A 24,634-nucleotide genomic window follows, 5' to 3' on the forward strand; every position below is an offset into this window, starting at 1 on the left:
CTATGCTTTATTTCAGAATTAGCACTTTTAGAAACACTGACAGTAATAATACTATCAAAATGTACACACATGGAAGCTATGTAATTTGTGCGCTTAACAAATTTTAAATGATGGGTTTCTCAATTTAATCTGATGAACTACCTCCAATGTCAATATTAATAAATTCTTTAATTTTATCATATAACACCAACACCAAAGCACCCCCCGTACCACGAAGGATGTTGGAAAAAGCACCACGAAAAAACGCATTCATTCCCTCATGTTGGTATATCTTCACAAAGCAGTCTATGGTTCCTTTATATTGTCGTTCTGCCTCACCACTCTATATAAAGAAAGACAAACAGTTTTCCATTATCTTGATATCTTTTATCCTAAGAGTTTTCTATTAACACTAAGGATAGAGAACTTAACACTGTATTGGGTTAATGGGCATATACTGAATACAGCATGTAGTAGTTGGAGATTTCATACTTGTCCGGGACATCTGAAAACTGACCATACATGACACTTACCAAACACTGATGGATGGCATTACACAGATCCTGATTTTTCCTCTACCGTACTGCATTGAGAAATTATTAGCAAAAATATGACTAGAAAAATATGTTGGGATATTCTTAGAAGAAATTTTCTTGGAAAATATTGAAACTAAATAACCACAAAATTCTTTAACTTAATTTATGAAATGCAGCTTGAGAGATAATTTATAGGTTAATTAATATTAGAAAAGAAATTAATGAGCAATCTAAATATTTAAAAACATGTATAAGCCTAGAAAAGTTGAAATAAGCAAATAACCAGCAATAAAGGAGACAGAAAGCAAACAATACAGAATGTATAATAAAGGAAATAGAAAACAAACATAACCGAATGCATAAAAAAACCAAGAAATAATAGGAAATAAACAGTAAACAAGAACATCAATATGAGTTTTTTTGAAATACTTTTTGGATGAATTTCTGGAAATAATGTTGAGGAGAAAAACAGAAAAGGCCCCAAGTTTATTAGAAATGGCAAGATTAACATAAATTTGTAGATGATCCAGAGATTAATGAATAAGATTTGAAAAACTTCATGGCAATTATTTTTAAAACAGAAGAGATGAATAAATTCCTAGAAAAGTATAATTTACAGATGACATAGGAAAAAACACTGGAATACTATAATTGTTAAGAAATTCAGTTGTTAAAAATATCCACATAAGGAAAACCACACATCCAGATGGTGTCACATGTGAGTTTTAAACAGTCAATGAATAATTCCAATTTTAACAGAAACTGCTCTAGAGAAGAGAAAATATGGGAAGACTTTTACATATTAACATAGTCTAACTTTGGTATGAAGGCTGTGAAAGTCTACTATGACCATACAAAAAGGAAAAATGCAAGCCAATGTCATTGACACACAGATGCTGAACAAAGCCAAGCAAATCAAACCCATCCAGGGATGCAAAACACAGTAAAATATGGTGCACCCAAGTTTATTCCAGACACACAAGGTTATTAGTTTAGCTCTAGAAAACAGACTATTAACATATTAAAGAGAAAAATTGGATCATCTCAACAGAGAAAAATGATGACCACATTCATGATTAAAAGTCATTATAACCCAAGAACAGAAAGGAACTGCCGTAACACAATAATGGGTAACTACAACCCTATCCCCTGGCAACCCCCAACACCTAACATTAAGTTATATAACACTGAAGATATTCAAGTAGGAACAAATCAAAGTTGTTAGTTGTTACTTCTTTAATATGAAATCAAATCATCCAATGAGTAGAGAAGGGCAGGGGAAAAAAGATATAAAAATTGATAAGGAAGGGAAAAAAGACAATGTTATTTACCAATTATATGCCTATATAAATAATCTTCAAAGCATACACATACAAATGAGCATTTATAATAGGGCTAACAAAGTAGTAGGCTATAAAATTAAAAAACAAAAATACCACTGTTATGAGATGAATTGTGTCCCCACCAAAATCTTATGTTGAAGAAATAAGCCCAGAACCATAGAATTGATTCTATTTGGAGATAGTGTATTTAACAGTAACTTATGTTAAAGGAGATCAGTCACTAGAGTGGCCCCTAATCCAATATGAGTGTCTTTTAAGATGAGGTACAGGAAGGGCCATGAGAAGATATAGGAAGAAGATAGCCATCTATAAACCAAGGAGAGAGGCCCTGAGAAGAAACCAACCCTGCCAACACTTTGGTCTCACAGGCTTCTAGCCTTCAGAACAATAAGAAAATAAATTTCTGTTAAGTTCCCCAGTTTGTGGTACTTTTGCAGCCTGGTATGGTGTAATCCCAGAGGTTTGGGAGGTTGAAGCAGGAGGATCGCAAATTCAAAACCAGCCTCAGCAACTTAGTGAAACCCTAAGAAACTTAATGAGATCCTGTCTCAAAAAATAGATAAATAAAAAGGGCTGTGGACGTGGCTTAGTGGTTAAGTACCTCAGGGTTCAATTCCTGCTGTTGCTGCTGCTGCTGCTGCTGCTGCTGCTACTTCTACTACTACTACTACTACTACTACTACTACTACTTCATCATCATCATCATCATCAAATGTTCTCTTGGAGTCTGGAGAAAGCCTTTTCTCTTGAGATTTTGCTCTCCAAGAGGCCTCATCTAATTACTATAAGCATATGGCACCACCTCTCATGCATTCCTGGAAACTATTCACATTTCTATTTAAACCATTAATTTTATGTATTTGAGACTAGACTATGAGTTTGGGTCCTAGTTCTATCTTTTCTTATTTGTGTTACTAGAGCTGAGAATAGATTAAGCACTCAAATGTTTGCGGGAGGAATCAACATAACAAGAAACAACCATGGAGATGAAATATATCAAAACTTTGGGTTAGGGATTTATATTTAGAACATAGATCATTATAAACATATTTTTTTATCCTTATAGTTTAAAACAATTTTTATCAAAATATACCACAACAAGTGATTATTTTTGATGGCTTATAACAGCTTATTCTACTTAATCTAACATTTCAGGTAGACACATTTATCCAATCTCTTCCCTCTCCTTCCCCACTCCAAGAAATATATGCTATAGGAGTAAAGGAATTTCTGTTCTGATGGCAGATGAGGAAGAAGTTTTGCTTTCTGGTAGCTATTTTATGATAGGAAAGCATGTAAGATGGAATACATCATGTATTCACTTTAGCAAAGTAAAACAAATGACCTATGCCTTTCAACTGAAATTTCTCTGAAATCCAAATAAATTATACTTGGATACAAGAGATAAATTATACCTGTGTATCAGATTAGAAAATTCAAATAAGCTTACAAATAATATAAAATACCTGCATCATCATACGTCTTCTAACTGTGTCAAAAGGATAAGAGAGTATTCCAGAGCATGTAGTCACAACTTGAGCAATGAAAAAAGAGATAAGAAATGGGGTTTCCTTTGGTTTTGGTAACAAGCCCTAGAAAAGAAAAATGTACCATTTAACTATATAAATTTCAAAAATATCCTCAATTCTTAAAAGATAATTTTAATAAATAGACTGAAAGTAGGTGCAACTGTATTTAAAATGCAATAAAAGCTAGTTGGATTTAATAGTGGCAGATCAATTAAAAAAGAATACTGTAATTTATGACTACACTTCAAAGGTATATTTGGATAAAAAAGTGTATCTTCTATTAAAAGGGATTTGTTATTAAAGGCATCTAAAACTAGAAAATGACAGCAGCCAGTGACCAAAAAAAAAAAGTTCTTTCATGGCTCTTCCTTCTGTAGTAAAAAAAAAAAAAAAAAAAAAAAGAAAGAAAGAAAGAAAGAATGCCTGCTATTATTGTCAGCAGATGATATATTTGGAAAGTAGCTTTAAATAAAGCTCTAAGCTACTGAAGAATGTTCCTAAATTTCACAATAATAGAGAGATAATAGAGAAAAGCAAAGGGAGATTCATCAATTTTCCTGCAAGTAAATAAACATTCTTAAGATTCTATAATTTCCATTGATACATCTGTCATAAAAGTACACTAAAAATTAATCTGTCCAGATCACAATAAAATAACAGCCAACTACATTTATACTAATGAGGGAAGGCAGATATAAAATATGAATATATTATAAAATTTCCCTTAGCTTTAATTTTATTCAATAAATAATGGTGATACTAATTTCACTGCTTCCTTTTAGAATCATTTCGCTGCAGTTATAAAGGCATGGATTTTTTAAATTGCATTTAATAAGCAAATTACTTAATTATTCCTAGGCTATTGTACCTTAAAAAATCATGAATGTATAAGATTCCAGAACAATAGGTTATAAAGTACTTAAAAGAGTTCCTAGAACTAATAGCTCAAAAAAAATTGACAGTATTTATTATAACCTTTCTTTCTCCTACATTATAGAGGTACTATTAAAATATGAAATGTAAAAGAAAAATTCAAAGCAACTTGGAGAATGTAACACAGAATCTAACAGTAGCTAGTAGATAACCAAGCTAGTATTTAATTAATTAATTATGCTTTCTCTACTTCCCATGAAAGTAAGTTGATTATTTCCATGTAAAAAAGTGATAATAAAGTTAATATAGCTGGGTGCAGTGGCACATGCCTGTAATCCCAGCAGCTCAGGAGGCTGAGGCAGGAGGATGGCAAGTTCAAGGCTAGGCTCAGCAATGGTGAGGCGCTAAGCAAATCAGTGAGACCCTGTCTCTAAATAAAATACAAAATAGGGCTCAGTGGGTGAGTGCCCCTGAATTCAATCCTCAGTACCAAAAAATAGTTAATATAAAATTTAAAAAACTGTTAAATACCTTTCCGTATGCTAAAGATTTTATTATGATGTAAGCCTAATTAGTATGTTTTCCATTTGCAATGATATATATTACAAACAACATAAAAGCCTAATTTTAAAAATTTATTCTGTTTAGTTATACCTGACAAGCTTACTGTTTTGATACCTGATTTGTATGCAAAGTCAGACCCATAATATGGTTATAATTAGGTTATAGCAGCAATAAAATAGAATTCCATGCCTCTTATTTCATCATTTATTTTGTATAGTTAAAAGTAATATATCCACCAAATGCATTACTAATTAGAACAATAAAAAGAAATTAACCATTTACTTAATACATCCAAGTTAAAGTCCCCAAATTACCTTAACTGTGTCATAAGCTCCAAAATAAGAGGCTCGGTACACAATGATGCCCTGAACTGAAACACCAAACCCTTGGTACAAGCCAACAATTCCATCTGATTTTGCTATTTTCATAATACAATCACCTAATCCCTTAAATTGTCGCTCTTCAGGACCTAAAATAAAGCCATTTAAAACTATTAGCAACATTATATATCAAATAAACATCTTAAAGTAAATTAAACATTTTATAGATTGAAATGATCTGAAACTAACAAGAAAGCATAAATCAAAATCCACCCATTCACGTAAGAATGATCAAGATTTCAAGTACTTTTTTTAAAAAGAAATTAACTATTAGTCTCTTATAAGAATAATATAATCTAAGCAACCTGACTTAAGACATTTCATTAAAAATACCAGAAAATAGCAAGAGGCAAAGGAATCTCAAGGATGTGAGTTATACATCTAACATAGAAAAGAACTATAATTCAGATAAAAATAAGGTGCAGGAAGGTACCTCTGGGAAAAAGTGGAACTATGTTACACAGTCTTTGTGTTCACTCTTCTGTTACAATAGACCTTCCCCTTCTCTCTTTCAAGGGGAATGGAAAAGTAGTACACTTTAGGTCCCATGTCTAACCTTTGGAAGACAATAAAATCTGTAGACTATATCTGATAACACTGTTGATACAGCATGATTCTATAACAAATAACATAATTCAAAACACAAAGAAGACTTAATATTTCTAAAAATCCCATACCTTTTCCAATATCGACACCTAATCGGGTTCGGGCAAAATCTAGTGGATATACTACACATAAGGAAGTTGCCCCAGCAGCTCCACCAGAAGCCAGGTTTGCCATAAACCACCTCCAGAACTGAAACACATTAAGTATTTTTAAATAATTTTTATTGAACTACAGAATCTGTTTAAAACAACTGGTGAACTCCTAATTTTATAAATGTTGAATAGATTTGTAAGCTGTTTTTATAAAATAAACATCTATAATAAAATATACTGCATTGTCCAAAAAATTTCTCTTTATATCCATGTAGCCTTTTATTTTTATCTTTTAAATTTTGCTGTTCAGAGGACTGAGCTTAAGGCCTTATGCCCTGTGCTGTGTTAAGAGCTCTTGCCTAGCATGCCCAAGTCTCTAGATTCCATCCGCTGTACAAAAGAGAGGGAGGGACAACAGAAAGAATACACATGGGTATGAAGAGTAATATTCTGGAGGTGTTATGTGTTATAGCTGTTTACTTCATAAAAGCAATTTGTAAATCTATTTTTAAACATTTATAAAACATAGCAAACATACATGAAAAGCAGGTAATTAGAAAACTAGATGATAAAAGAAAAGTTTCATCTCTAAAGCTGTCTTTCTGGTTCAAATTCAAATAGAAGTGTTATCATTGCAATTATTTTCTTTTTCCTGAGGTAATCTGAGTCAGTCTCTGCTTCCTAAAACCAAATAAGTGAAGCCAAACATGATATGCAGCTTAAAGGTTTATGAAGTATATCTAGTATCAGACACATATGGAGACTTTATTTTTGCCCTTGTTTTGGGAGGGGTATTTGAGAATGCCCCAATTTCACTTTGTAATTATAATTAAGTTTGCAAACCTCAAAAATACATTTAATTATGTTCAAATGATGACATGAAAATTGGCAAGCATCAATTATAATGTAGTTGATGGGATGTAAGGGAACCTTATTGGTCTACAGGTTCACTTAAGCTGTTGAGAAAGTCTAATTCATTTTGATAAACATTTAGAATGAGCCTGCCTCAGATCCAGAAAGCAGCTTTTCAATATTGAGGGCCTATAAGATATATCTAAATTGGATTGCTAAGGAAAAACTGCTAAATACATTAAAGTGAATAATATTCTAATCAAGTTCCATTGCCTTTTTTTTTTTTTTTTTTTTTTTTTGGTGCTAGAGACTGAATCCAGGGGTGCTTAACCACTGAACAACATCCCCAGCCCTTTTTAATTTTGAGACAGGGTCATGCTAAGTTGCTAAAGGCCCTTGCTAAGTTGCTGAAGCTAGCTTTGAATTAGAATTCCTCCTGCCTCAGGCTCCTGAGCCTCTGGGATTACAGCTCAATTCTTGCTTTATTATCTTGCTCTTATTTCTAATAATATTTTAAAGTCTCAGATAGCTTTGGAATGCTTAGTTTTCTCTTCGCCTAGAATGTCCTTCCTCTTCTTTTTTTAAAAATATTTTTTAGTTGTACATGGACACAATATCCTTGTTTATTTATTTTCATGTGGTGTTGAGGATCTAACCCAGTGACTGACGTGTGCGAGGCAAGGGCTATGCCACTGAGCCAGAACCCCATCCTTTTCCCATTTTTAAATTTTTTTTTTTGAGAGAGAGAGAGAGAGAGAATTTTTTAATATTTATTTTTTAGTTTTTGGTGGACACAACATTTTTATTGTATTTTTAAATATTTATTTATTTATGTATTTTAGTTTTCGGTGGACACAACATCTTTATTTTTTTATTTTTATGGGGTGCTGAAGATCGAACCCAGCGCCCTGCACATGCCAGGCGAGTGCATTACCGCTTGAGCCACATCCCCAGCCCTTAAAAAATTTTTTAATATTTATTTTTTAGTTATAACTGAACACAATATATTTATTTTATTTGTTTTTATGTGGTGCTGAGGATCGAACCCAGGGCCTCTCATGTGCTAGACGAGCACTCTACTGCTGAGCTACAACCCCACCCCCTCTCATTCTTTTTAAACAAAAAATAATTATTGCTTCATAATTGAATTCAAGTTCTACATCTTTTAAGAAATCTCTCATCTCCAACCCCTCTGAAACTGTAAATAATCATACCCTCTTCCCTTAAGTTTTTCATCTATCAGAATCAAAGGTGACTTATAGAACCAATAAATAAAATGTGTCAACATGTTCCAGACTTTCATTTTTAAAATAGTTCCTAAAGTCATTATTTTCAATTTATAATTATTTGCATACTTATATTTCAATTTATAATAGTGTACACTTATACTCCAATAAACTATTTCCTGAGGCCAAGATTAAATTTAATACCTTTGCTGAGATATAATTTATACTTCATACAATTTATGTATTTAAAGTATACAATTCAACGAATTGTTAGTATATTCAGAGTTGTGTAACCATTATCAAAATTTTAAAACATTTTCATCACTCCAAAAGAAACCTCCTAACTGTTATATCACTCTACCTCCTCCCTACTTCCTGAGCCCTAGGTAACCATTAGGCTACATTCTGTCTGTATAGATTTGCCTATTCTGGACATTTCGTGTGAATGGAATCACACTATATATAGTGCTTTGTGAGGGGCTTTTTTCGTTTGCCAATGCTTTCATTCATGTTGCAGCATATTTTAATACTTCATTCTGTTTTACTGCCAAATAATACTGTTATATGGATATATAATTTATTCATTCCTCCGTCATCTGATAGACATTTGGGTTGTTTCCATTTCTGGAGATCAAGATTCTTAATTTACTTCACAGACAAGTCATGGGGCTTTGCTCGGAGACATGCATTTAATAAATATTTAATGAAGTATAATGATAATGCCACTTACTGTTTCCACACTCCCATGGCTCACAGTAAGTTATATTCATCAGTTCTACTGTCTTTAAGTACCCATGTTTCATAATCATGGAAAGATAATTATATTAAGAGAATGCATGTGACACCGAGGTCACATGCATTCACAGAAACCTGGTAGAAAAAAATGAGCTGGGCTAGTTTCTTTCTTGGGAATATGACTTTAGAGATTCTATGCAAGTTAGCAATAAGAATAGAAATGAAAAAGTTATTAATTTTCTTAGTATCTCAGGCTTCTTTGGCACTGTTGAAAGCTAAAGACAGACGTTCTCCTAAGAAAAATCATACATGTATAAACATACTTTTAGTGTGTTTTGGTTTCTGGAAGTATCCATGGATCCCAGGTTCAGAACCTCTGCTCTACAGAAAGTCCATAAAGCATCACTATGATATTAACCTTGAACTTAAAAGGAATAAAAAAATACAGGTAAATAAAAAAGGAATAATATTAAGATAGAGCAAATATAAACACAAAAAGCAAGTGATTAGTGAGAAAGTTAGACTAGGTAACTTGGGAGATAAAGAGACTCCAGTTTGGTCCCTAGAGCTGCCTTTGTTTCAAACTCAAGTCTCACAGTATCATTATAATAAATCCCTTTTCCCTTAAAACTGATAAGCTACTCTCTGCCTCTTAAAGCCAATAAGTCAAACCAAATATGATATATAGCAAAAAAGCTTATGAAATAGATCTTAAGTTCTATTTAATTCTTTTCTATCCTTCCTAGATAAGAGAAAAAGATGGATCACTGACTCTTTTATTGGATAATCACATAATGTGTCATTCAAATCAGGACACATTCAATAGTGAAAGTGGGAGCTATGAAAAAATGACACAGGTAGACCCAATATGTATTAACCTTAGAGCCAACTTACTGAGATCAGGAAGAAGGAAGCAAAGAGTAGAAAGACAGAAAGGAGAAAAGAAAGGGAGAGAAAAAAGAACCTACTCATGCAGAATGGTGATACTTGGAAGTGTCTGTGTAAGAAATAAAACCTATCCCATCACATTAAGCTTAAAAATAAGATAAACCCAGAAGGCAGTATAAATGCATTCCAGTTAACTATAAGTTAATAACTTAGATATTACCATACTGTAAATTCCTTCTGTTATTGACTTCTAGTTTCATACTATTATGGAAAAAAAACTGATACAATTTCTTTTTTGGGGGGTGGGTACTGGGGGCACTCAACCACTGAGCCATATCCCCAGCCCATTTTTTGTATCTTATTTAGAGAGAGGGTCTGAGTTGCTTAGCACCTCACCCTGCTGAAGCTGGCTTTGAACTTGTGATCGTCCCCCCTCAGCCTCCCGAGCCACTGGGATTCCAGGTGTGTGCCACAGTGCCCAGCTCTGATACAATTTCATATCCTTATGTTAATACTTGCTTTGTGTCCTAACATGATATATCCTGTAGCTGTTCCATGTGCACTTGTGTCTTCTGCTGCTGCAAGGATGGAATGTTCCATACATTTCTGTTGGGTCCATTTGATCTAAAGTGAAGTTGAACTTCAATGTTTCCTTATTAATTTTCTATATAGAGGATCTTCCCATTGTTCAAAGTAGATTACTGAGATGATGCAGTTTTTGTCCTTCATTCTGTTGATATACTATATCACATTTATTGATTTGTGTACACTGAACAACCCTTGCATCCCTAGGATGAACTCAATTGATCATGGTGAAAAATCTTTTTAAAGTGTTGCCGGGTTTAGCTTGCTAATATTTTGTTGAATATTTTTGCATATATGTTTATCAAGGGTATCCGCCTGTCGTTTTCTTTTTTGTTATCTCTTTATTTTGGTTATCAAAGTAATCCTGGCCTCATAGAATGTGCTTGGAAGAATTCATTTATCTTCAGTTTGGGGGAGTAATTTAATAATTAGTTATTAGTTTTCATTGCTTGACAAAAATATCTGAAGAAACAATTTAAAGGAAGAAAGATTTGGGTGATTTGAGTCCATAGTTGGTTGACTCCATTCACTCTGGGCCTACAGTGAGGTGGTGGCTGAGAAGCAAAATGGAGAGAACTGGGAAAAATAACAGAGTTCCCAAGGACTAACTCCCTTCAAGTAGGTTCTATTTCCTACAGTTTTCACTATCTCCCAATAGTCTATCTATAAATTCTGCAACGGATTAAATCATTGGTGAGGTCAGAGCCCTAGTAATCCAATCCCCAACCCTGATCATTTCTGCATTGGGAACCAAACCTTCCACTTTTGGGTCAATTCCAGATCCAAACCATAATAGTTTTTCAAATATTGGTAGAACATAGCAGTAAAGGTGTTTGGTTCTGGGACTTTATTTTGTGGGAGACTTTACTGCTGATTCCATCTTATTATTGGTCTGCTCGTGTTTTCTATTTCTTCATGACTCAATCATAATAAGGTGCATATATCCACTTATCCTAGGTTATCAAATTGTTACCATTTAGTTGTTCATAGTAATTTCTAATGATCCTTTGTATTTCTATGGTGTCAGCTGTAATGTCTTCATTTTCATCTTTGATCTGAGTTTCTTTTTCTTAGACCAGTTGAGGATTTGTCAATACTGTTTAACATTTCAAAGAATCAGCTCTTCATTTCATTGCTCTTTTGTATTTTTAGTCTCTACTTCACTTATATCTACTGTTCCTTATTTTTTTTCCTTCTATTATTTTTGGGTTTTTTGGTCTAGTTCGTTATATATTAATAAATTGAGATCTTTCTTCTTTATTGATGGACATATTAATTACTGTGCACTTTTTAGTCATGGTGCATTCATCACACATTTGTGATGATGCTATGTAAACAGCACTGCTAGGCATATAAAATTATATATAGAACATACAACTCTGTGCAGCACATACTTGCTAATGATAAAAAATGACTAGGGGGCTGGGGATGTGGCTCAAGTGGTAGCGCGCTCGACTGGCATGCGTGCGGCCCGGGTTCAATCCTCAGCACCACATACCAACAAAGATGTTGTGTCCGCCGAGAACTAAAAAATAAATATTAAAAGTTCTCTCTCTCTCTCTCCCCTCTCACTCTCTCTTTAAAAAAAAATGACTAGGTTGCTGATTTAGATATTTAATATACTATACTTTTATTATTTATTTATGGTGGCTTTCTCATTTAAAAAAATTTTTTTTATTGGTTGTTCAAAACATTACAAAGCTCTTGACATATCATATTTCATACATTTGATTCAAGTGGATTATGAACTCCCATTTTTACCCCGTATACAGATTGCAGAATCACATCAGTTACACATCCACTTTTTTACATACTGCCATACTAGTGTATGTTGTATTCTGCTGCCCTTCCTATCCTCTACTATCCCCCCTCCCCTCCTATCTTCTCTCTCTACCACATCTACTGTAATTCATTTCTCTCGTTTTTTTCCCCTTTCCCCTCACTTCCTCTTATATGTAATTTTGTATAACAATGAGGGTCTCCTTCCTTTACCATACAATTTCCCTTCTCTTTCCCTTTCCCTTCCCCCTCTCGTCCCTGTTTAATGGTGATCTTCTTCTCATGCTCTTCCTTCCTGCTCTCTTAATTGTACTTTTATTTTAGTGTACTCCCTATTTATTTACAAAAAGTTTACTGTGGAACAATATACAGCAACCTTATACATCTTGTTTAAAATGTCTCCTGACCACATAATTTTCTGTTAAACTAATCTCTTCCTTTCATGTGTATGTATGTGTACACAAAGGATTAAACCCAGGGCCTAACGTATATAAGGCATATACTCTACCACTGAGCTACACTCCCAACCCCTCTCTTGTGTTCAATCTTGTGTTTTGTTCATCATGATCCTAGGAGCAATAGGTATACTATTCATATACGTGTGTATATACTTCTATATTTCCAAATGTATACTTATAAATGTGTATATATGTACATACATCTGTATATATACACACACACACCAACACAGAACCACAATTCCTAGGTGTTCAGTAGCTATACTCTTTAGGTTTGTATAGCACATGCTATGATGTCTACATGTGCTCAGTGATAACACTGTCTCATGACACATTTCTCAGAATGTATTCACATCAAGTGATGAATAACTATGGTCTTTAGTACATTAGTCTTTTAACTTTTATACTGGTTAAAGGTTATATACACATCACATTGAAAGTATTAGAATTTGACTACGTATTAACTGTTTTCAGTTAGTTTTATACTTTCATATGGTTTCTTGTTGATATTTAGTGCCTCTTCATTTCAACTCACAATTCCCTTTAACATTTTTTATAAAGCTGGTCATTCACATTATGATGAACTCTGGTTTTGTTTGTTTTGGAATATCTTTTATCTGTCATTCAAAATAACATCTTTTCTAGGTATAGTATTCTTTGAAGATGTCATCCCACTCCTTCTTGGCCTACAAAGTTTCTGTTGAGAAGTCTATTCAGTGGTTTCCATCGTATATGACCTTCATTTCTTACTGCTTTGATTCTTTTGGTAGTTTGATTATAATGTGTCTTTGAGCATTAGTTTTTAGATTTATCTTGCTTGGAGTCCCCTGACCTTCCTCAACTTGAATGGGCATATCCCAAGATTTAGTTTTTAAGACAGTTTTCTTTGAATAAGCTTTCTTCTTCCTTTTCTCCTTATATTCCCATAATTCATGTATATATGTTTGATGTTGTCACTTAAGTCCTTATGCTACTATTATTTTCAAATCCTTTTTTTCTTTTTCTCTAGTTGACTAATTTCAAATGACCTGTCTTTGAGTTTTCTAATTATTTCTTTGGTATGATCAAGTCTACTGTTGAAACTCTCTCAGTTCTGAGTTTTCAGTTCTGTTACTATATTCTTCAGCTCTAGATTTTCTGCTTGGTTCTTTTGCATGGTTTCTGTTTCCTTAAAGTTCCCATTATGTCATGTACTGTTTTCCTACTTCCATTTAGTTGCTGGATTTTCTTGCATCTCACTGAGCTCCTTTAAGATGATTATTTTGAGGTCTTTTACAGGCAATTAATATACTTTGGGGTTAGTTAATATATTATATTAATTGTTTTCAGTTACCCGAGCTTCATTAATTTCATTTGTTAGTGTCATGTTTGCCTAATTATTATTATTATTATTTTTTGTATAGCCTTCCATTGATGATCCATGTATTTGAAAGAACATATCCTTCCTCAGTCTTTATAGACTGGTTTCAGAAAGTTAAAGTCTTCTGTTAGGTCTCTTGAGCTCACAGTACTGCTTCCAGAATAGTGGTTCAAAAGGACTGGATTCAAGCCACGTGGCTACTCTTTGGGTCCACAGTGAGAACTACAAGTGTCCAGCCTCTTATCAGGAGCTCTGGCAGGTATGAATCTTATCTAATCCCTGAATGGACCAGACTATCTCCAACACCTTAGTCCATGAGGGTCTGTTTCATAGTTTATGGATGGTGGATTTACCACCCAGTGTTCTGACAGGATGGCTTCTTACTATCTCTGGGACAGCTCCTTTTGTATCCCTGGGTTGGTCCTTAGATAGGCTATACTGCTGCAGCCCGCAGCTGAGGGTTGATGGGATCGGGTCATATATAGTTGTCTCAGCATCTATAACAAAGACCAAGATCTTTAGGCCTGTCTCTGGGGTGACAGACAGGTGTCTCCTGGAAGGTTTATAGGTGAGCAGGCCTGCTCTGCTACTGAGAAGGGCTGGAACTAATTTATAGGGCTATTTCAAAGTCTACAATGGGTTAAGGTCACCTAGTCAGCTGGGATAGATTATGTTAATGCTGTGATTTATTGTAAATACTTGTTTTTGTCTTCTGGGGCTTTGTGATAAGTTATAACAGTTTGGGTTCTGGAAGGGGTTGGACACTGAGTAGCTAAGCCAGTTACATCCCATACTTATAGAACTGGACCCTGAATAAAAATCCTGTTATGGTTTAGATGTAAGTTGTCTCCTAAAAGTGCACGTGTGAGACAATGCAAGAAACTTTAGAGGAGACGTGATTGGGTTATGAGAATCTTAACCCAATCAGTGCATTAATCACCTGATAGGGATTAATTGGGTGGTAACTGGAGGCAGACAGGGTGTGGCTGGAGGAAGTGGGTCATTTCGAAGGGTGTGCCTTTTTGGTTCACATTTTGTCTCTGGTGAGAGGAGCTCTCTCTGCTTCACCTTGGGCCCCAAATAATGGAGTCAGCTATCTATAGATAAAGACCTCTGAAACCATAGGCCCCAAAATAAAACCTTTTCTCATTAAAATTGTTCTTGTCAGGTCTTTTAGTCACAGCACTGAGAAACTAACTAAAACACCTGGACACCAATGCTTGATGAGAACTCCCTTGGTTGCAAACACATCACATATGTTGTCACACGTTGTTGGCAGACGTAAATACTGTCTATGTGACTCTTCTAGGAGAACACAACTGAGATTGTTACTGGATTCTCTATGTGCTATTTTTTAATTATGTTATGAATAATTTAAATCCTTTTATAAATCATGAGTAAAACTGCTTTTTTCCTTCTAGTGAATCACTAAACATGAGGGTAGTCTTAGGGAATGTGACAAGGGAAAAGGGAAGATTCTGAGTCAAAGAAAATTCTAATTATCAGAGTTGCCAGCTAAAAAAGAACACTTCACTGAATGTCCACCATAAAGCAAAGCACTATGCCAAGTACTTGACAAATAATCATATCTAAACCTCAAATTAAAACTATGAGGTAGGGGCTAGGGTTGGTAGCTCAGTGGTAGAAAGCTTGCCTTGTATGTGTGAGGTACTGGGTTCAATCCTCAGTACCACATAAAAATAAATAAATAAAGATACTGTGTCCATTTACAACTAAAAAATATTTTAAGAAAACTATGAGGTAGATATTATGATGTCCAATTGTCAGACCAGAAACATAGATATCTGAGAAGTAAACTTACTTTCAAAAACCCACACAGCTAAATGAATAGAGTGCAGGAGCCAAATCCAAATATAATTCTAAGTCAAAAGAAATATTTTAGTTACCTTTGTATTCCCTCAAACATGAAAGCAGTGCAGAGCTTCCAATATACATTTTTAATGAAATAAAACTTCAGAATAAAGGGAATAAGGAGTATAAAAGGAAATAAAAGGAGGTAGTACTAAATGTTCCATGAACTGTTGCCTTATAAAATACCTGATAAGAGTTGGTTGGTTTGGGGGGGGGGTAAGGAATGAGGAGTGGGAGAGTGAGAAAAGCGAAGATTTCATAAAAGCGAGGGGAAGACCTTAGGAGTAATAAAAAACGGTACAGTGTATTAAACACAACAAAACAAACAGAAATCAGGTCAAATGACATGTAGTTAATATGAGAAGAAAATCTTAAAACTGAGATTTTATAACCAAGGGAGTAATTACCCTGAAAACCAAAAAGCATCTTCACTAAAAAAGAAAAAAGTTTATCATTTTTATTTTGTTTGATTTGGTCTTCTCCATACTCTTTAATCTTAGCTAAATAGATCTTTAGTCATAAAGAAGAAATAATTTACTTATTTAGGGAATAAATCAGTCACTGATATTTGTTAATTGCTTTCCGGGTTTAAGAAAAGCAGTGATAGTAAGATGCAAATTATATATAATATTTATTCAGAAAACACTGCCTTAAGATAGGGTCCCTTTTTAAAGTTGTGTCAAAAGATTTAGTGAAATCTGCAAAAGTTAACCCAATTCCTTTCTTCATATAGTTCTATAATTTAATACATACTGTAATTTATTAATATGTCCTGCTTTGCTTTGACCAGTAGAACGCCCTGCTTCCCAAATCAAACATCACACATAATCTAACCCCTTTAAAGAAAATTTCAGAGACACTGAAATTTAATTACCTGTTTTTCTTTATTAACTCCAGACATGAAGAGTTGTTTGTATTTGTCCTTAAAAGCAAAGTTTAGGGCTTGTGTTGGAAAATACCGGATGACATTTGCCAAATTGCCACGCCAAAAACTGAAGAAACCTTTAAAAGGAAATGTACAAATATAAAAATCTAATATTGCATAATTACTAAAGTTTTAACATGTTTAATTATTTGAACTTCCTCATGAAAAAGAATACAGGTTTCCAAAATATATGTTTCTCCACTGAAGAAAAAAGGCAATGTTAACTATGCAGCCAATTTTGTTAATTTCAAATAAAAAGCCTTAAACAACTAAAACACTTATGGAAAGCATTACTACTTGAATATGGGGATTTTTAGTACAAAAAGAGCTCACTAGTATTTGTCAGAGACTGGTCTCATCCACAAGCCTTGACATGCAAACTCTATGGAGTTATAGGTTATTACAAATATATCCACTTGTTGGTTTGTACATATACTATGAGAATGAGAAGGGGATAAAAGAAACTAACACTCTTGTCTTTATGTTCTGAAATCACAGTGAATGGGGGATGGAATTTAGCTAGAAAAGGGATCCATTTCCATTTAAGACAATCTCTAGAGGGCTGATAGACAAACCAGAAGAAACTTTTGAGGTCAACAACATTTTTTTAAAAATTTATTTATTTTTATGTGGTGCTAAGGATTGAACCCAGGGCTTTGCACATGCAAGGCAAGCGCTCTACCACTGAGCTGTAACCCCAGCCCCTGAGGTTAATAACCTTTTAACCTCAATTCTTGGACTAACCAATCCTCATAATTCAGTCACTGTGTAACTTCTAAAATTCAGAGTAGTCCTTATAAGTCAAAGCTGCCCTGGAATATGGTACATTAGCTCTTCAGTACCACTGGTAGTTAATACCATTAGATAGCCAACTATCAAAAGGTATGACTGTACAAGCAATCTAAATAGGGACACTTTTAGTCCCAGCTTGGAGAATACACAAAATCAGTCTATTAAAAAAATTGGTCAAGAACTAGAACAGGCATTTCTCAAAAGAAGATATACAAATGGCCATGGGTATATGAAAAATGTTACACACCAGTAATCACTAGGGAAATGCAGTGAAAACATCATCTCATGTGGGTGAGAATGGCTATTATCAAAAAGACAAAAGATAACAAGTGTTGGTGAAGTATTGGGGAAAGGAGAACTCTTGTAATGTTGGTAGAATATAAATTAGTATAGCCCTTCTGGAAATCAGTATGGAGGTTCCTCAACAAAGCTAAAACTAGAATTAATATGATCAAGCAAACCCATTACTCAGTATGTATGTGTATATGTATCTCCCCAAAGGAACAGCAACCAGTATGCAAAAGAGATCACTACACTCCCATGTTTACCACAGCACTGCTCACAAACACCATGACAGTAGCATCATCCTAAGTGCCCATCAACAGATGAATGGATAAGGAAAACATGGTACACAAACAGAAACATGTTATTCAGCCTCAAAAAAAAAATCTTGTCATTTGCAACAACATGCATGAAACTTAAGTACATCGTTAAGTGAAATGAGCCAGGCACAGAAAGACAAATACCATATGATCTCACTAATAAACGGAATCTAAAAAAATCAGACTAACAGAAGCAAAGAGTAGAGGGTAATTATCAAAAGCTGGCCAGTATGTATGCAGGACAGGGAGTAGGAAAACAGAAGTTGTTTAAAGGATACAAAGTTTCAGTAATGAAGGACAAGTGCTAGATATTTAATATACAGCATAGTGGTTATAGTTAATATTGTATGTACACTTAAAGTTTGTTAAGAGAGTAGATCTTAAATGTTCTTACCACACACAAAATTTTACGTATGTGAGGTGATGGGTGTGTTAATTAACTTGACTGTGTAATTCACAATGTAAACATGTTATCAAAACATCACCCTGTACACAGTATATGTATTCAATTTTTGTCAATTTTTCTACAAAAAAGCTGGGAAAATTATTTTTTGAGGCAACATTTCACAGAGAAAAATAATGATAATTTGCTAGAAATAACTTTTTTTTTTTTTTTTTTGGTACTAGAGATTGAACTCAGGGCACTTTAATCACTGAGCTACATTCCCCAGCCCTTTTTACTTTGAGACAGGATCTTGCTAAATTGCTAAGGCTGGCCTCAAAGTTGTGATCCTGCTCCATCAACCTCCCAAGGTGCCTGGCTAGAAACTTCTTTCAACTCATTTAACCTTCCTAACTACCCATGAAGTAGGTACTAGTAGCCTTCCCATTTTCCAGATGAAATAATGAGATAAAAATAACTCCTAGGGGCTGGGGCTGTAGCTCAGTGGTAGAATGCTTGTCTCACACATATAAAGCACTGTGTTCGATCCTCAGCACCACATAAAAATAAATAAATAGAGATACTGTGTCTACCTACTTCTAAAAAAAAAGTAACTTCTAAGGCACATGATAGTTTTAAGTAGCTTGCCTAGTATAACTTGGTCATAAAGTTATTATTAGCTGGAATTCAAACCTAAGCAGTCTGCAAAACAATTCACTTCTTAAGTTCTTTAATCATGCAAATATTTTCTGTGCTAAGAAAGCTCAACTGTTTTTCTTTAATGGAAGCAAAATTTTTAAAACTCAAGAAGTACAAGCAAATTATACAGGAATATTTATTGCTAGTTAGAGCTAGAATGAATTACTGGGGAAGGTAGTGATCTAATTTTTGGAGGTATTTTTACAATATTTACACTGATATTAAGTTCTTAGTGGTTAATAAAAACTTTCAGAAACACAGTTAAGCATTTGTATTTTCTCAGAGGTCTGACCTCTGGAGAGAAAGAACTTAGTGAACTATGATGAGTAAGTGAGTGGCAGAGCACTTTCCTCACACATGTAAGGCACGGGGTTAGATCCTCAGCACCACATAAAAATAAACAAACAAAATAAAGATATTAAAAAAAATTTAAGACTGAATCTTCTGAACCATAGGTTATAGTAGCATAAAAGCACGTTATTGGCAGAGGCTAAAGACAATTTTAAAGGAATCAGAAATCACTTTTTTGCAGAAATCTCACCAATCTAATTGAGAGAAATTTAAATAGAAATAACTTATTTTTAACAAAAACCACTTGAGTTTGGAAAAAGTGTCATATGAGAATGGTATTGGTATTCACATTTTACACATGGTTCAAATATTAAAGGTCACTTTGGAAATGGCTAATTCAGCTGCTAGTATGAGATATGGGTTTCATATTATGAGTTAAAATTATATAATTATGATTACAAAATTAAACATCTCACAAAATGAGTATTATATATAATAATAGTACAAGGTTTTTAACTTTGGGTAATGAATTGAATATACATGAAAGATTTTAATGACAAAGACATCTGGAAACTAACCTAAGAACATGAAGGAGCACCAGATTTATAATTAAAGGAGTTTTACTAGAGTTGGCTGAAGAATGTGTTTATTTTAGGAAGACTGCATTTGTGTGAAAAAAAAATCCATGTGTAGGAAAACAAATATCAAGTTTCAATGAAAATCTAGAAACAAATCCCCAGAAGTTTAGCAACAACAAAATGTTAAAAACTAGTCAGGCAATTCTTAATATGACTGTAAAAACACAATCTCACCTACATTAATTATTTTAACATATATTTCACAGAATTCATGGACTCCTTGAAACTGGGATCGTTAGTCCTTTTTATTTTGAAATAGGGCTCCAACTTGCAATCTCCTGCTTCAGCCTCCCCAGTCACTAGGATTATAGGCATGCACCACTGTGCCAAGTTAAATGAAGTGATTTTTAACAGTGATTTTATTTTTTTGCTTTTTTAATATTTTCTATTTTTTATTAAACATGTATTACTTGTGTAAAAAATTTCAAGTATTAAATAAAAATACACAAAGTTGGAAGGAGACAAAACCAATGAAATAATAAATCTTCAAAGAATAGCATCACTCAAGACAAATCCTATAAAATTTTATAAACCCTATAAAAAGTATCAAAGATACACAAAGAGATGTTCAGAACTATATCCAGAGGAATAATGAAGAAATATATCCTTGGGATGGAAAGAGATAAAAAGTAAGAAGATAGTGCTAGAACACCTAGTTGTGTCTTCTGAGATCATCTTGTTGGTTCATTTATGTTGCTTAAAAAAAAAAAAGACTAAAATCAGAGAATATATGTAAAACAAGAGAAACTTGTGAACATTTGAGATATTTGAGTTTTGCTTTTCAAACATGAGAAGGCAAATTCCAGAAAATATAATCTCAGAGTCTGATCGACTCTAAGATTCTAGAATGATGTAGCACAACGCATTCTCAACCCCACCAGGCTCAAGTCTTATATATATGATAACTATTTCACAATATTTCCTTCACTATCCAGAAACAAAATTCAAAGACAAAGACAAATACCACCTCATCAACTTTTAAAAAATCAATATAATGCCCTCACTTCCATACAGAGATTAAAGAAATTTACAATATATTTTAATAAGCAAATTGGTGGGCCATAATCATGCCATAGACATAACAGACATATTCTTGCCTCTACTTACAGCAAATCTTTTGTAATTAAGACACACACTGAGTTTGATAAAAGGACTTATCCACATACAATGAATACCATGAATACAATAGCTACAAATATTGATATAAAGGTAACCAAATACCAAAAGTAGAGTTGCTGATATGAAGTTTCATAATGATAAACAACTCAGTAAAATTTTGAACCAAATAGTTTAATCTTCCCTCTGCTTCATCAGATGGTAACAGTATTACTAGAATTAGTGCATAAAACTCTGACTTGGACAGTTTGTATAAGTAGAGGCAAGTTTGTGTTTACACATAAATTAGGTGCTAGGCTTAAATAATCATAAACAGGCTTTGCTACTACATGTATGTAGTAGCAAAGTATAAAATTCATTCAGACTGCAGTATAAGTCTTCATTGTATAGGACTGGCCTGTGCATAGCAGCAAGATGTGTAGCATTACTGATCCCTGTATTTCACATTACTGCAAATGAGTATGACAGAACTCTTTGTACTTAAAATCAAAAGAAAACCACATAAATTTCCAAAAGTGCCTCTAGATGGCAGTATCATCCCTGTTGTGAATCAACATAATCTGCAAAGTCTATCATGAAATAATGCTAACACCTTGTACAGAAGAACAGAAAACACTGCTTATGTTATCTCATTGTGGAAGGTTAAAAAAAAAAAAAGAAAAAAAAAACAGGAACCAGAACAGTATTTAGAATTAATTCAAGTTACAGAAGTCATACTGAATGTGTTTTGGAGGAAACATTCAAAAAATTTTAAACACAAAATAAATTAGCACTGGTCAGCACAATCTGACCAGAATACTCACGTTGACTATTAGAATGGATGAACTAACATTAAAGAGACCTATACTTCTCTAGAGGATTTTAGAATAAACAAAGGGAGGAGGAATGGGTTCCAGGTTTTCCTGTAAAAACTTTGCAGGAAATGGGAAAGTTGCTTTGATAAAATGCATAGGAATGTGGAGAAGCAAACGGGTCACTATAAAAAATCTTAGCTTGGCTCCCAGATGGGCACTTGACGGGCATTATAAATGCACATTTCAGATGAACCCTGCAGACTCTACCCTGAACCCATATATTCTACTGAAGAGGAAAGGAAAAGTTGCCAACACATCCCTAGAGAGAAAGATTGTTTTTTTAAAGGCCAGAGGTCTATGTCCCCAGGCTGGTGGCCAAGTCCTTGATTCAAGAGAGCCTCCTGTCTCCCCAACAGCTTGGACTACAGGTGCTAACACTTCCTGCCTGCAGACTACTTTTCCATGGAAGAAGATCCTACCCAAGACTTAGACGAAAGGACTGCTCTGGAGCTGAAGCCACTTCGTTTCTTGTTTACACAATAAATAGGTGTATTTTCTTTTTAAAGTTTGCATAGATTTTTTCCAAATATGATAGTGTAAAATTTTTGATAAATTTACTATCCCCTCAGCTAACTTAGGAATCATTCTTCACAAAGCACTTTCTTTTTTGAAGCACTATGGATGGAACCCAGGGTTGCACTGGCACTCAGCTATATCGCCAGCACTTTTTATTTTGTATTTTGAAGTTGCTCTGGCTGGCTTTGACCTTGCCATCCTCTGGCCTCAGCCTCTCTCACTGAGTTACATCTCCCAGCTCTCTATAAAAATTTAAATAGAAGCCTGATGCAAAAAAAAAAAAGAAAAGAAAAAGAAAAAGAAAGAAAGAAAGAAAAATTAGCAATACTGGTTCCACTAGCCCTAACCCTTTATTTAAAAATGTTATATTTTGCTATGTGTTTTTTCCTCATAAGTTTGATTTTTAACAGTATTGTACATTAAAATACTTTTTACCTTGACTACTGAGCTTTCTGCCCTCTTACCTTTTGTGCAGAGGTGAGGGCCTCAGCATCAACCATCAACCTCAGAAGTTCACCAAAAAGCAGAACCTCTTTTTACCGATGGGTATCACAGAATGGGTGGCCGACGCTTGCACTTTCCATACTCCTCGGAAACTCACTATTTCAATGACTACTTGAGCATCTTAAGCACTCGTGACCGCACAACCCGAGTGCCCAATGGCGTGGCCCGTGCTGGGTGTGTGGGCCTCGCCCCTGCAGCAGGGCCGGCCGGCGGGTGGGGAAGCCGACTTCCGCCAGGCCCAGTACCAGGCGCGCAGGGGCCCCGCCACCCTCCTCGGCTCGCCCGAAGCGGGCCGCCCTACGCACCCTGCTCGCGGGGGATCCGCACCAGGCAGTCCACCATGCCCTTGTACTGCGCCTCGGGGCTGATCTGCTTGGACGACGCCTGCACCTGCAGCAGCAGCTTCACCCGCTCGATGGGCGCCACGGCGGTCTTGGACACGGCGGCCGCCACGCCGCCGGCCAGCAGGTCCTTCCCGAAAGACACGGCGTCGAACAGCCGCTTTTCCTTTTTCTTGGCAGGCTCGCGCGTCATGGTGGAGCGACAGACTAGACCCCAGCCCCGGCCGAAAACCAGGCCCTGAAAGAAGACCCAGCCGAGCAGACAACCGCTCCGGCCTTATCCTGGCGGGAAAGCCGCGCGCAGGATGCCGGGAGGGCAGGCTCAGGCCGCGCTGGGGAGCTGCGCAGGCGCGCCCAACGGCCTCCGGCGGCCCACGTGACTCCCCACATGCCCGCAGCACGTGACTCCCGCTTCATTCAGAGAACTGCACACGTGGTCCAAGAGGCAGCGGGGTTCAACGGGAATTCACACCACCCGTGCCATATCGCACATTCGGCCCCTGGGAACCTGCGCTGCACGTTCAGTGCAGAAGCGAAGTGAGACGCGCCATGTCTCAGCGGCGGTCCTAATTCTGACCTCATGGAGTCTCAGCAGTGTCTCCGTGACAGGGAGGGGTTCCTCCTACCCCACTTTGAGAACTCATCTAGAAGCAGCTATCAGATTCCAGTGTGACCGCTGTGTACATCTGTCCTGCAGTCTACTTTCTTCCAACGGTCACTAAATCTACCCTGGAGATCCCTCCCTAGTAGCGTATATTCCCGATTCTTTTTTACAGCTTGTTTTCTTTTATTAAAGAGATTCCATCATACAATCTTTTGCTATGTAGGACTTCTAGAATCTTAAGACCTCTTACGTTGCCACCCTAAAAGGCCACTTAGGCCAATGTGCCAGACCAGAAATCTTAACATTTTGATTACATCACATAAACCAGCCCAAATCTCTACTGGTGCCATATATTCGGAGCTGCTTCCTTTCCGTAGTGGTTTATTCAGCTCTTAACTGAGGTTTTTAATCTGAATCAATCTCTCCATTTTACATGCTGCTGCCAGGCTAATCCTTCTGAAGCAATTGCTTTCATCAGAATTCCTAGGCTTGTAACATTTCGTTTTCTCATTGAACTTGACATCACAAAAAATTCTTTATGAGGTCCACTGCAAATTCCAGAAATGATAGGTTTTTAATCTGCAAAAATCTAAACGTGAAAGGTTTTGATCTCCTTTCAGAGTTTTAAGCATTAATAAGCACATAACACATAACTTAAGGCGGAGATTAGTTGAATTCACTTCAGATAAAACTCTAAGGCTCCACGAGGAGAC

The 24,634-nt window shown here is 35.3% G+C and overlaps 1 protein-coding gene across 1 annotated transcript; it reads right to left on the reverse strand.

The window, feature by feature from the left end:
* SLC25A31 (solute carrier family 25 member 31) lies at positions 1-23,510 on the reverse strand (the record flags this gene model as incomplete). The annotated part of the gene is made up of 6 exons (XM_081304578.1): positions 1-322; positions 3,325-3,450; positions 5,139-5,293; positions 5,882-5,999; positions 16,532-16,659; positions 23,282-23,510. 6 exons carry the CDS (start codon positions 23,508-23,510, stop codon positions 125-127), a joined length of 954 nt encoding a protein of 317 aa, XP_081160704.1. The 3' UTR covers positions 1-124.
* Positions 23,511-24,634: the final 1,124 nt, after the last annotated feature.

This window comes from Spermophilus citellus, assembly GCF_964194105.1.
Source record: "Spermophilus citellus genome assembly, chromosome: 8".
In the NCBI taxonomy this organism is placed as follows: domain Eukaryota; kingdom Metazoa; phylum Chordata; class Mammalia; order Rodentia; family Sciuridae; genus Spermophilus; species Spermophilus citellus.